This window comes from Myxine glutinosa, chromosome 7 (genome assembly GCF_964187855.1).
Source record: "Myxine glutinosa chromosome 7, kmMyxGlut1.1, whole genome shotgun sequence".
Classification (NCBI taxonomy): domain Eukaryota; kingdom Metazoa; phylum Chordata; class Myxini; order Myxiniformes; family Myxinidae; genus Myxine; species Myxine glutinosa.
Genome location: NC_136267.1, coordinates 180,445,222 through 180,459,027, shown reverse-complemented (window position 1 = coordinate 180,459,027; position 13,806 = coordinate 180,445,222). Strand labels below are relative to the sequence as shown.

General features: G+C 46.8%; 1 protein-coding gene across 1 annotated transcript; it reads right to left on the bottom strand.

The window, feature by feature from the left end:
- Positions 1-4,283: 4,283 nt before the first annotated feature.
- Positions 4,284-8,868, bottom strand: LOC144893105 (uncharacterized). The gene has a single exon (XM_078782768.1). It carries the CDS (start codon positions 8,866-8,868, stop codon positions 4,489-4,491), a length of 4,380 nt encoding a protein of 1,459 aa, XP_078638894.1. The 3' UTR covers positions 4,284-4,488.
- Between the last annotated feature and the right edge of the window lie 4,938 nt (positions 8,869-13,806).

Sequence of the window (13,806 nt, the reverse complement as noted above, 5' to 3'; positions counted from 1 at the left end):
ATGGACCACATGTCTGTGGCCGAGCACCACTTATGGACCCCATGGGTTGGGGCATGGCCCCTCTGCTGGAACCGGCCATGAGGGCCCGAAATCTTGCTGGCGGACCTTGGCCACAGGGCACCGATGCCCCACAGGTGAACCACACGTAGTCGGCCCTGTGGGCCATAAATAAAGATAAATAAAATGGACACGTTTGGGCAAGCTTTATTGCAAATAGGCCACCAGTAAGAAAATGAAGGAAAAGACAACAACTGGAACAAATAATAATAGCCAGCAGAGGGAGCCGAAGAGCAAGAGATCACCTGCAGGGTTAGGGGTTGTTGATTTATTTTTATTATTGAACATTCATGAACACTGATGAACTGTGGTGACTGCACCGATTGGTGCTTGGGGGTGTATTGGTGCGTTTTGGGAGCTTTCATGGTGCGTCGATGCAGAGCAGACTGTCTCCCCCCCAGAAAGAACCATTACAGGTCCTGGGTTAGTTTTGTAAATAAAAGTAGCGTCAATTGTAAATAATGCTCCCCACCGTCAATGTATAGTTTGAAGACCATTCCGCAATTCGGTTGACTGTGGGCGTAAGTCTGTTAGGCAGGGTGCAATGGAGCAGCAGGACACATTTATTTATGTTTTAAAACTGTCGCACTCAGGGTCAGGTTAAAAGTAGAGGGAACTACACCTACGTGTCACACTAAATAAAAGTTGTAGGCCCGGGACGTGCCTAAGAGGAGGAGGGTGCAGTGTTGCGGATATGAGGACTGTATTTTTTTTATTGTGTGTATTGGATTGTGGTAAACTGCTGTGTACCATTGGTTGGATATGGCCCCTCTTGCCTCCAGAGTTGTATAAAGGTAAAAAGGGCATCTCGGTAATTAGTCCATAAAGCATACACGTCAGCCAATAATAGAATACCCCTGTTCGATAGAGCCTATATCTTATTATGTGTCTTAGGGTAAGGCTGTGTCTCCCATTAACTTAAATACTCCATTGTACCAAGTGAAATAAGAATAGGTCCCCTTTCGTTTCATTTCAATGGCCAACTGCATTTTGGGTGGTTTTCTTCAACCACCATTGGCCACGAGGCAGGGTTGGGGAAGAAAGGCGTGTCTCCACCTCGTCATAGAGGGGAGGAGTGAGCCAGCCCCACTCGACCAACCATGAACAAGGGGTTTGGTTTGAGAGGGCGGAGGAAGAGCGTTTGGGGGAGGTTCGCAAAGGTTGAGGGGTGGGGCCTATATAACCCGCCGGCGGGGCGTTCCCCAAGGAGTTGAGACAAGGAGGGAGGAAAGAAAGAGCTGGGTCGTCAGAGAGTTGCGCTTTTACTGAGTCCAAAGAAAGAGCTGGGTCGTCAGAGAGTTGCGCTTTTACTGAGTCCAAAGAAAGAGCTGGCTCGCCAGAGCAGATGCGCTTTTACTGAGACAAGCAGCTCCGACCCGTGACTCTGCGCACACGACAGGCTCGGTGGCATCAGCGGCCGTCGAGGTCCAGCCCGACGTCCCGTGCGGGATCAAGCTCCAGCCAGCTCCGTACCGTCCTCCCCCCTCCAGCCACACACCTCCTTCCAGCATCCACTCTGCAATTCCCCGCGTGAGTCAGTGTCTTTGTTTGTTCTGTCCTGGGTAGTAAGTAAGCCTGTTAGATAAGCTAGTATTTTCCCTGTGTCTCTAAAAGCTTCTGTATATTATTTTATTATCTTTCCTTCTTGGTTATTTTGAGCCTGTAAATAGTAAATAAATGTAGTAGTATTTTCAACCCTTTTCTCGTCTTATTCCTTTTCCTCTTTGCATTTGTCGTCTTAGTCTTTTCCCGATTGAATAGCGGTGGCGCGATATGGCCAATGTTTGGGTTGAATCGGGTTTTAGTCGGGGAATAACTGTTCGGCCGTGGTTACACCACCGCTCGGTCAAAATAACATCTAATCCGCGGACCGTAACAATATGTACAGGTTGTTCCGCATGCAAGTCAATTGATTTCTGAAGTTAAGTAATTTTCAATCACATCTGTATTGATCAATTGCAATAGTAACACCTTGGTCTTTACACAACATGAGACTTTCAAAATGGCATATGAATGCTAAACGAGGCCTTGTGCGCATGCGCTGTGTGTGTCTGTTTGGCGGGTACTTTGAACTTGCCTTTGTTAGCTCGAAATCTGTGATTCAAATCTGGAAAAAGTTGCAATTTTTAAATGGTTAACCATAACTGTTCTCTTCCTGAATGCAAATCGGACTCGTGGAAATGTAGGAATATGAGAAATATCCCTGGATGAGATTGAGAGCTGTTGATTTCCTATGATTTCCTCTTAATACAGGTCGCGGCTGCAGTGCATATAGGGCAGAGCCGAGTTAGGGACGATGCCATCCTCGGATCGGTCGGCACTGCCACCACCTCCCATATCGGCCGGCCAGTGTCACCTGCAGGACCTGGTTTGCCATGCCCATGTCTATGCCTTGCCATGTGTCTTGTCTGTATGCCATGCCATGTTGCCTATGCCTTTGCCATGTCTGCCATGCTGCCTTGATTGCCATGTTGCCATGCCACTCACCTGCCGTGATTGGGTCATTGAAGGTCAAAGTATTTTTCAGGCAGGCTGATGGGTTACCTCGTGAAAGAGGCCATTGAGAGCCGAAAAGACTCACCATTGCTCAATGCAGGCCACGTGGACCAAGGGACTCCAGAGAGAGTCACCATGTGGTCCCATTCATTCATCATTGTAATCAGTGGGCCATTTGATTTCTGTAGGCACTCCAGGCCAGAGGTAAAGTCTAAAGGGTCTTCAGGGTCTTTGACATCTTAAAGGCCTTAGAAGGTCTTAGGGGTCTTTAAGGGTCTTGAGGATCTTTGGGGTCTTAATGGTCTTTGTAATCCAAAAGGTCTTTGGGGTATTCAGGGTTTTAAAGGGTCTTAATGGTGTTGAGGTCTTCAAGGGTATTTGGGGTCTTAAGTTGTCTAATCTTCCAAGCATGTAAAAAGCATGTATAGAAGAGTTTTATGGGTCTTCTGGGTCTTTAAATGCTGATGTGGTGGATAAAAATACCCTTAGGACAATCCCCGGGTCGGACTTGGTCTGTGTGCCAAAAATGGTGGTTGTCGGCCCAGCAGTCTTTGCAAAAAACGCGAACAGACAGACATGTGATGAATTTTATTTATTATATATATATAACTACTAGCAGAGGTACCCGGCTTTGCACGGGAGTGGGAGGAGGAGGGGAGGGGGAAGAGGAGGGGAGGGGAACGGGGGGGAGGGGGGAGGGGGAAGCGGGGGAGGAGGAGGGGAGGGGGAAGAGGAGGGGAGGGGAATGGGGGGGAGGGGGAAGGGGGGAGGGGGGAGGGGAAGGGGGGAGGGAAGGGTGCGGGGGTGCCCAGGGGAAGAAGGGCCCCTCCCCTCCCCCTCCCCCCCCTTTCCCCTCCCCCCCCTCCCCTCCCCCCTTCCCCCTCCCCCTCCCCCTTCCCCCTCCCCTCCCCCCTCCCATCCCCTTCCCCCTCGTTCCCCTCCCCTTCTCTTCCCCCTCCCCTCCTCCTCCCCCTTCACACCAGGGGGGTTGACTCAGCCTGTCATCCCACCGAGGTCGGAAGTCGGAACTCATTGTCGTCAAATAAATGTAGCCTATATGTTTCACTCTTTGTCACATGCCGTTGGTCCCATGTCAATCGGATGAAGTTGAAAAATTAACGTTACGAAGGTTCTCTGGGACGTACTGATTCCGAATAATGAAGTTGAAAAATTAACGTTCCGAAATACGCTAATTACGCTAACAGAAGCGCTGGAGGGAGCACTGCGCTCCCTCCCTTAGATTCCCTCCCTCTTCTGCTAGCGCTAATTACGCGTAACACACTAATTTTAAAACCCGAAGTTGTTTTAATTTTAAGGTGTGCTGTAGTCAGAAGCGCTAGAAGCGCTGCGCTCCCTCCCTTCGAATCCCTCTCTCTTCTGCTAGTGCTAATTATGCGTAATACGCTAATTTTAAAACCCGAAATTTTTTAAATTTTATGTCTCCGTGACATTCCTGGGACCATCCCGAGTCGAACAGTACTTGCCGCTCGCAAATCCGTCCACGGGTTCTCGAGATCTTAGAGATTGTAGACACATACATACATAGACACATACATAGATCAGGATACAGACACAGAGGCCAACTCTACTTTATATATATAGAGGTACCCGGCTTTGCACGGGAGTGGGTTACTTTGGGCCAGTGGGTTACTTTACATTAATGAGTAAATGTTTTTAACTCACCTGTTATTTGGGTTGTAGGCATTCTGGTAGACGGTAGTAAGGTTGTCGGCAGTAGCTGTGTTCTAGGCTGGCTGCTAGACGTTAGTGGGGTTGGAGGTGGGCTGGTAGACGATAGATGGTGTCTGTCGGCGGGCTGGTTTGATACATATCGCAATCCATAATTATGGAGTGGGGCTGGCAAAAGACACATAGAATACTCCCTTGCCCTCTCCCGAGCAACGCCTGGCACCTCCTGTAGTCAATATATCAGTTCTACAGGGCCTCTGTGTAAACAACGTTCCGCGTTTTACTTTCGGGTGCCAAGATGGTAAGTTTTTCTTTGCTGGAAGTGCGAGAGGCCGCCACATACAGCTGACCATGGGTGAAGCAAGGCACGGACAGGTCCACTCCAATGGCCTTGAATGTCTGACCTTGTGATTTGTTGATTGTTATAGAAAAACATGGCTTGCATGGAAACTGGAGGCGACGAAACTGGAAAGGCAGCTCTGAATCTGATGGCATAAGTGGTATTCTGGGCAGAAGGATGACTTCACTTTTGTATGGCCCACAGGAAATGGTGGCCTCGATAACATTGGCATGAAGGCGGGTGACAAAGCAGCGAGTGCCATTGGTGGTCTTTGGTGGCTCCATGTTTCGGAGTATCATGATTGGGACACCGATCTTGAGAATCAGAATGTGTGGCGGCATTCCTGACAGCTCAATGGAGTTGAGCAGTTCAACGGGGTAGGTGACTGCCTCATCATCACAGATGGCACTGTCAACAGACTTGTACCTTCTCTCCTCACCAGGAAACTCAGACATGAGCCAGGTATTGAGCTTACTCACATTGGTGTTCAGAGGAGAGAGAATTGCTCGCTCAGCCAGCCACTCATGATTGTGAGCATTGGCAACCAAACATGGGTACACATCAGCCTTGAGCTCCTCCAATGTCTTCACAACCTTCCCCAGCCCAGTAGGGATTGTGATGGTGTCTGGTGCAGCTGTTAATGGGATCTGTCCATTGCCAACTTCCAGGAGCATTTTGGAAAAGTCAGCTGCCCCTTGATCCCCAGACAAATGCGTTCGCATGTTCCTTGTTAGGTGTTTGACAGTCACATGACGCCAGAGGTCGGAAGTTTTTAGACTGGCATTCACAATGTTGGCCCTTGTGCCCCTCTTGACCACAGGCAAGATCTGGCGGAAATCTCCACAGAGCAGCGTGGGTATGCCTCCCATGGGTCTGTGCACGCCTGTTATGTCCTGTAAAGTGCGGTCTACAGCTTCATACGCTGATTTGTGGGTCATTGGTGCTTCGTCCACAATGATGACAGCTGCATAGTTTATGACCCTGGCCAAGGCTGTGCCACGCTTGATGCCACATGTTGCTTGCTCCTTGGTGTGGGCGTCAAGTGGAATTTTGAATGTGCTGTGTAGTGTCCGCCCACCCTGGAGCAGTGTTGCAGCAATGCCACTGGATGCAGTTGCAAGGGCGATCTTTCCTTGGGATCGGATATGTTTGAGGATGGCATTGATGACGAAACTCTTGCCTGTGCCACCTGGCGCATCCAAGAAGATTATGTTACTGTGCCTCATGCCACTGTTGACGCTACCTTGTTCGACCAGTTGAAGGACTGCATTGTAGACATCACGCTGGTCATCAGTCAGCTGTTCAAGGAGATCATTGGCCTGAATTGTCAACTGATCTTGGTCATAATCTACCTCTCTGAAGTACTCCCTTGCGAGCCTCTCATCTGTGCCCCTCTGTGGTATTGGGAAGTCATACGAACTGAGAACACTGCCACCCATCAGCAACACCTTGTCCTCAAGTGCGCAGAGTGCCAGGTTGTAAACCTCATCATTGTAGCAAGCCGCAACATTACCAATATGGCGACGGTGCTGGAATAGGTAGTCTTCGGATAGCAGGTTACGAAAGTCCTCCCAGAGTGCACGTGGATTGCTGGGGAAGCAGCTGGTGAGAATGATGGCCAATAGGCTCCTGAGGTTTGATGCTGACTGGCTGATTCCTGCTTCCTCCATAGCAAGGTGAAGATGCTGGTCATTTTCCAAGAGTCCTCTTGCCAGGCATGCTTCACGGAAGGACAATTCTTGACCATCTACACTTCTCAGGGCATTGAAGGAAGTGGGACCACATATGTCAGTCAGAAGGAGGCGAACGTAGTAGCAGTCGCCTTGCCGTGGACTGATGCTGTACATGCGGCCAATAGCTGAAACTTCGTGGACAGTAAAATCTCCTCTAACAACCACGCCTCCTTGCTTGCGCCTGGTCCACTTCTTGCTTGACTTATCCCAGGTGTAGTACTGTGGCACCTCATGGTACTTGAGTGTCTTGGCGAAATCATCATGGCTGCAGAGATCAAAGAAAGCAGTGAGTGTGGTGGCTGGCGGTGGTCTCTGTGCCCTTTCCAGGGCATTTTCAGCATTAAAGTAGACTCTCTGACCATTCTCTAGGTGCACGGCAAGTCCCACAACAGGGGGAAAGTGCTGAGATATGGGGTGCTCCAGGATCCTCCATACTGCCTCACTGCTACCCACATAGCGAGCATTCTGGAACTGAGTGACTTCGTCCACTGGACAGTCTCCAGCCCCGATGCGCTGCAGTTGAAAGACAGCCTGGTCAGTCCCCTTGGTCACATACTTGGTTATGTACTTGATGCTACTAATGCTGGAGCATATCTCAACATTGATGTGGCTGTTGAATTGGCGGAGGAGGAATGGGTTGTATGGTACCACCCACTGGTTGCTGACCACTTGCTCCAATTGTCTTCCCAGCTGGTGCATGTTGATCTCCCCAATGTGACCACCATCCTCTGGCTTGAGACGCCGATACTTGGGGTAGCAGTCATTTCCTTGCTCTGTGCTCTGCAAGAATGGCTTTGGAAAATCCTTGGCGCACTTGCGGTCCCTCATGCAAGGACTGTTCTGATTGAGATGTCCACATGGGCCATGGATCATATGAGCCATGACCATCTTGTGCAGTTCCGGATCTATCTCCTTGTCGGGAATCTCAGCACTGATCACCAGGTCAATGTCATCAGGTCTGACCTTGCTCTCGGGAGCAAGCCACAGAAGGATATGTGCATGAGGGAGACCACGCTTCTGGTACTCAATGGTGTACAGGAAGGCTTGCATCTTGCCGAAAGCTCCACGTTTGAGTAGTTCCATGAGCTTCTTTTGCTTTTGACGAAAGACCCGAGCTATGATGTCAGGGCGGTTTTGTGCCTCTTGTCCTGGCTGCAGGTTTTCCTGAATTTCAGTCCATTTGGGGTTGGTGGTCATGGTTATGAAGAAGTCAGGCTTTCCAAAACGGCGGACATAGGCCATGGCATCGCTCTGTTTTTCATGCATCCAGCGGGGGCCACCAGTGTATGTTGCTGGGAGTACAACGCTTTGTCCCACATTGTGTGGATCTCCATCACCAGCAAACAGGCTGTCACGCAGGCTCACATAGTCATCAGCGCGCAAGGTCTTCTGCTCACGACGGATCCAGCCCAATCTCTCAGTTTCTATCTTGCAGTACATGTCCACCAGAAATTGCTGAAAGAGGCATCCCATTTGCAGTAGGTGGTTGCCCTCTCTTACCATGAGGTGGTAGCTGTAGTATTGAAGCTGGCTGACCTTGCGCCCTCCATCCTGTCCTGCAGCAGTTCGGGCCTGTAGATACACACTGTATCCGTCTGTGCCATACGGGAAGATGATTGGGTACTGGAGTGAATCATAGGATGCATGCAGCTCGCTGATCCTCTTGAGTTCACCATCTCGAAGCCTGAGGACTATGTCTCGGGGATTTGTAGGCTCATTGTCCATCAGGATGGCCACTTCTGGTGCTGACTGGGCATTGTAGCGACGGGCATGCTCTCCGTGTGGCCTCTTGTCCTCCCTGATGATGATCTGCCTCTCTTCATTGTTGCTTCCCTCAGCAAGAACATCATGAGCTGTCTTGAGTTGTCGGATCAGGTGATTGTTGTCATGAAACCAGATGGTAAGATTCCTAAGAATATGTGGATTAAGGCTGCTGTGGTTCCTGGCTGTCAGTTCATCAGCATGAGAGTCCAGGAAGTAGACTTGTAGGAACTTAGGCTGACCCTCCTCAGGTGGTAGCAAGGAACCAATGCGATGAAAGGCCTGGCCCTGAATGCGGAAGCTGGGGTTCCAACCCTGGACTGCTGCGTCTTTGTGACCAAAGCTTGTCATCGCAAATGATCCATTGTACCTTCTGATGTTGGCAAGGAAGTGCCTGCTGGTGGCATCTGTACCAGAGATGAGCTCATTGAGAAATGGTGGTAGGGCTGGGTAAGGGGTAAGGATGACTTTGCCATCACTGCAGCACACCCCTTTTGTCTCTCCATTAAACTTCATAGCTGCACAATGCCTGCACTTGTCGTTCATTTGTCCAACATTTGCAAAATTCACTGGGTTACCGCGGTCATAGGTGAAGGCCATGCTATTGGAGTGACGGTGTTGCTCGACGGTCTCACTGGCTCGTGCTTGTGAAGTCTGTAGAGCTGCGGCGTTGCGACGGCGATTTGCATCAAGTCGTACTTGCCGTTGCTCTGGCTGTTCTGCTTCCCGCGCAGCACGGAATCTTTTGGCGGCAGCCGTATTGCGTCCGAGAGCTGGCCTCTTTCTTGGCATATCTGAAGTGAACAATAACCATAAATGTTAAATTTAACTGCCTTAAGTTAAGCAGAGATTATAGCAACAATAGTTCAGCGGCGTAGTAAAAAAAAAAATGCGCAAGTCAAAACTGGGCGTAGTGGAGAGTGTATGCGGGCTGGCAGACGTTATCGGGATACATAATTCTAAAAATTATGATTATTGTGAACACTGGTAGGCGGGCTAGTAGACGGTAGTGGGGTTGGGTGGTTTAATTGACAATGTAAAATTGCGGCTTGTTAAATGATGCAAATTTACAAAAACTTGAACACTTAACATATTTTGTAAGTTAATATTGTTAACTCACCTGTTACCGGTGTTGTAGGTGGCCTGGTAGACGGTAGTGGGGTTGCCGGCGGGCTGGTTAATGGAAGTGGGGTTGCAGGCGGTCCGGTAGACGGTAGTGGTGTTGTAGACGGTAGACGTTAGTCTGTGGTTAACGTTCCGAAATACGCTAATTACGCTAACAGAAGCGCTGGAGGGAGCACTGCGCTCCCTCCCTTAGATTCCCTCCCTCTTCTGCTAGCGCTAATTACGCGTAACACACTAATTTTAAAACCCGAAGTTTTTTTAATTTTAAGGTGTGCTGTAGTCAGAAGCGCGAGAAGCGCTGCACTCCCTCCCTTCGAATCCCTCTCTCTTCTGCCGCTTCTGCGCCGGCAATGCTTCTGCTACGCTAATTTTAAAACCCGAAATTTTTTAAATGTTTATGTCTCCGTGACATTCCTGGGACCATCCCGAGTCGAACAGTACTTTCCGCTCGCAAATCCGTCCACGGGTTCTCGAGATCTTAGAGATTGTAGACCCGAAGTTTTTTTAATTTTAAGGTGTGCTGTAGTCAGAAGCGCTAGAAGCGCTGCGCTCCCTCCCTTCGAATCCCTCTCTCTTCTGCTAGTGCTAATAATACGCTAATTTTAAAACCCGAAATTTTTTAAATGTTTATGTCTCCGTGACATTCCTGGGACCATCCCGAGTCGAACAGTACTTTCCGCTCGCAAATCCGTCCACGGGTTCTCGAGATCTTAGAGATCATAGATAGAGGCCAACTCTACTTTATATATATAGAAGTCAGATACCTCTGTTATCCTTTAGGCAGTGAATTTGGTGAGGGTGTTGCAAACATCAGCCTTCAATTTCGGAAAGACATTTTTGAAATCCATAACATCTACAACCTAAATGCTGACAGTTGGCTTTTTGTCTTGATGTCTTGATGTCTGAAGTATGGCATGTTTTGAGACGCGGTACTTGTTTTTGGTACTGTACCAAGATTTTAGTTTTTCATTAGATCGAATCTTCACACTCTGACCAGACAGCTCAATCACGGGCAAACTCCTGGCTGAGCCATTCCTGAAGGTAACTTTCTCTTTGGATCATCTCATCTCATCTTGTGAACGAACATTCGGAGAGGAATTTTGAACTTGGCCAGGGTGCTGCCACCCAATTGCCTCATCTTGTGAAAGACACTATGAGATCTTCGATCTCCACCAGTGAATACCAACAGATTGAACATCCCGTTTAAGATTTATCTGAAGGATAGCGCATTCATTGGTGTTATGGCCTGCACGGTTTATAAATGAACGCAGACTCGATGGTTCAATGGCGAGCACGCAACCTTTGAGCTATCCTCTTCATCTTCTCTTCGGGTTAAACATTCACCAAAGAGGTTTGCGACCTCAGCTATGTGACTATGTAAGTGGTAAGATTTGCAACAACATTTGCTCACGAGTTTGTGCCTTAGTCTGTCGAAGGGTTCCAAAGTTCAAGGATACATTCACAACAGTCCATGACACAAACTTTTCCGTGTTATTTTTCAAGATAGTTATCCCTTGACTGGAAGCACTTGCTCAATTTATCCTTCAAACTTTAATTATATGTCAGTGAAATAAAAGGTTTCAGATTGCTTATTTTGCTGTATCTCAGTTGCTTGAGGCAGGCAGTTCCTTGACATAAGCACATCAGCAGCCATACTGGTGAGAAATGATTTAATTATTTTTTGTATATTAATTTGAGGCTTGTGTAAGAGATACAAACCATATAATAAAGGGATTGAGAGACAAGAGAGAGGGGAGGGAGAGAGGAAAGCACAACATCCGTCAAGAACAGAGATATCGGAAGATCTGTGGAAAGGAGAGGGCTGGGGCGGGGTAGACGGGATAAACAAGATGGACACCACGAGGAATTCCAGGAAAGAAAACGGGGAATTTTAAGGAGATAGATTTGGGGTGGATTAATGAGGGTAGAAAACATAAAGGTTTTGGATGGGGGAAGATAAGAGATGGTGGTGAACAGCTGTTTTGAAGACCTGGAGGGAGGAGTGGGATTGAACAGAGTGAGGGAGTTTTTTCCAGAGGCGGGGGAAAAGAGGAATGAAAGAGTGAAGGTGAGCAGAGAGTCTTGATTTTGGCAGTTTAACCATAAGAGGGTTGCAGGCAGATCTTGTGCGACCTGCAGGAATATTTGGGGGACAGAGCCCAGAGAGAGCTGGAGGAGCAAGGCCGGATAGGAGTCGGTAGAAGATAAAAAGACCACGAACCTGCCTGCGGTGAGTAAGTGAGAGGCCCACAGACTTAGCTTCATCGCGGGAGATTCCAATGATTCTGAATGCTTTGGTTTCTACAGCTTAGAGCCGAGCTAGGTGTGAGGCAGGAGCAGCAGCACAGAGGGGATAGCAGTATTCCATTGAGCGGCGGATGAAAGCCTTGTATGTGGTGAGGAGCTCAGGTGTGCCAAGGAAGGACTTCGCACGACGGAGGATGCCCAGCCGGCGACTGGCTTTGGAGGCCAGCTTGGAAATGTGGTTTTCCCAGGAAAGATCATGGCAGATAGTGAGATCCAAAATCTTGAGTGACAGAACTTCTTCAAGAGGATTGTTGCGAAAGTAGATGGGAGGGTTTTCCAGTCGGTATTTTCGGAGAGACATAGTGAGAGTGTGCGATTTGTCAGGATTGAAAGACATGTTCCACTTGTTTGACCAGTCTGTGATTTTGTCCAGGTCTGCAGGGAGTGAGGAGGCTGCAGACTGCCGATCTGAGGATGGAGATATGGAGCGGCAGAGAGTGGATTCATCAACAAAAAGATAGAGGATCTCCTCGAGAGTCGGAGAGGCCTCGTTCACTGTCCTAAAAATAAACAAGTTTGATTTAAATCCCTTTAGCTATTATCAAGTATCACATTTTCACCAGGCATGACAGGTTTCACATCGATCAGTGAAGCGGTTTCAAAGAGATTTTTTTTAAATATCGGCTTTCAAGCTAATATGGCTGCCACACCACGTGACATATGACCTTAAAATTTTTTTACACTCTCCATATGTATGGGTAGGATCACGTTTGTGAAGTTTTGTGTTGATCGGATGATGTTGGTTGTTCTGTCCAATATGGCTGCCAAACCATGTGACCTATGACATCATTTTCAAACTATATGCAACAATGGTGTTCGATGATATTTGTAAAATTTCACATCGATAGGGTAAGAGGTTTCCGAGATATAATTATTTAATATTTTCCTTCAATCCAAACATGGCTGCCAAAACATGTGACCAATAACGTTTTAGTGGTCATGTTTTAATCGCCATTCCTAGTCAATGACACACATAAAGGTTTGGTCAATCGATTTGGTGGTTTGGGAGAAGATGTTTTTTTTAAAAGGGTTTTCGGTTAAATCCAATATGGCTGCCAAACGATGTGACCTATGATGTAATAATTTAATATTTCAATACAAATGGGTCATAGATCATGTGCATGCAATTTCAGATTTTTAGGATAAGGAATTCCATTAATAAGTAATACAAATCTTCAGAGAAATGCCGATTAAGGAATTTGACCACCTATGGTGCATCATTATCATGCGGTTGTTCCCCATTGGGAGTACTTTGCAATGTGCCAAGTTTCAAATTTTTCCATTCAGCGGTTTCCGAGAAATATATTTTTAATTCTTTGTGTTTAATCCAGAATGGCTGCCATACCACGTGACCTATGACGTCACAATGAGCACAAAAACATTCTGCATCGGGTGTCACTCCTACCCTGATAGTTTCGTCTCAATTGGACATGTGGTTGCTGAGAAAAACGAAGTTTAGCCCATACGAACGGACAGACGGACAACCCGAAAACATAATGCCCCTGGCCACCTTTGGGGGTGGAGGCATAAAAAGCACCTCAATCGATATCTAGCATTCGAAAATTGTAATTTATTTCATTGTAAACTGTGAAATAAACGTGACAATAATGTCCATAAATGAAAAAAAGAAAAAGCGTCTGTAAATGAAAATTTACGTAAAAAACTTTAAACGCTTCCGTAATAAAATAAAAAGCTCAATCGATATCTTGCATTTGAAAATTGCAATTTCTATAACGGTAAACTTTGAAATAAACGTGACAACAATGTCCATAAATGAAAAAAAGAAAAAGCGTCTGTAAATGAAAATTTACGTAAATAACTTTAAACGCTTCCGTAATAAAATAAAAAGCTCAATCGATATCTTGCATTTGAAAATTGCAATTTATATAAGGGTAAACTGTGAAATAAACGTGACAACAACGTCCATAAATGAAAAAAAGAAAAAGCGTCTGTAAATGAAAATTTACGTAAATAACTTTAAACGCTTCCGTAATAAAATAAAAAGCTCAATCGATATCTTGCATTTGAAAATTGCAATTTATATAAGGGTAAACTGTGAAATAAACGTGACAACAACGTCCATAAATGAAAAAAAGAAAAAGCGTCTGTAAATGAAAATTTACGGAAAAAACTTTAAACGCTTCTGTAATAAAATAAAAAGCTCAATCGATATCTTGCATTTGAAAATTGCAATTTCTATAAGGGTAAACTGTGAAATAAACGTGACAACAATGTCCATAAATGAAAAAAAGAAAAAGCGTCTGTAAATGAAAATTTACGTAAATAACTTTAAACGCT

Bases quoted from the DNA above. Each gene is read 5' to 3' on its own strand.
- LOC144893105 (XM_078782768.1), bottom strand. From the start codon at position 8,868: ATGCCAAGAAAGAGGCCAGCTCTCGGACGCAATACGGCTGCCGCCAAA.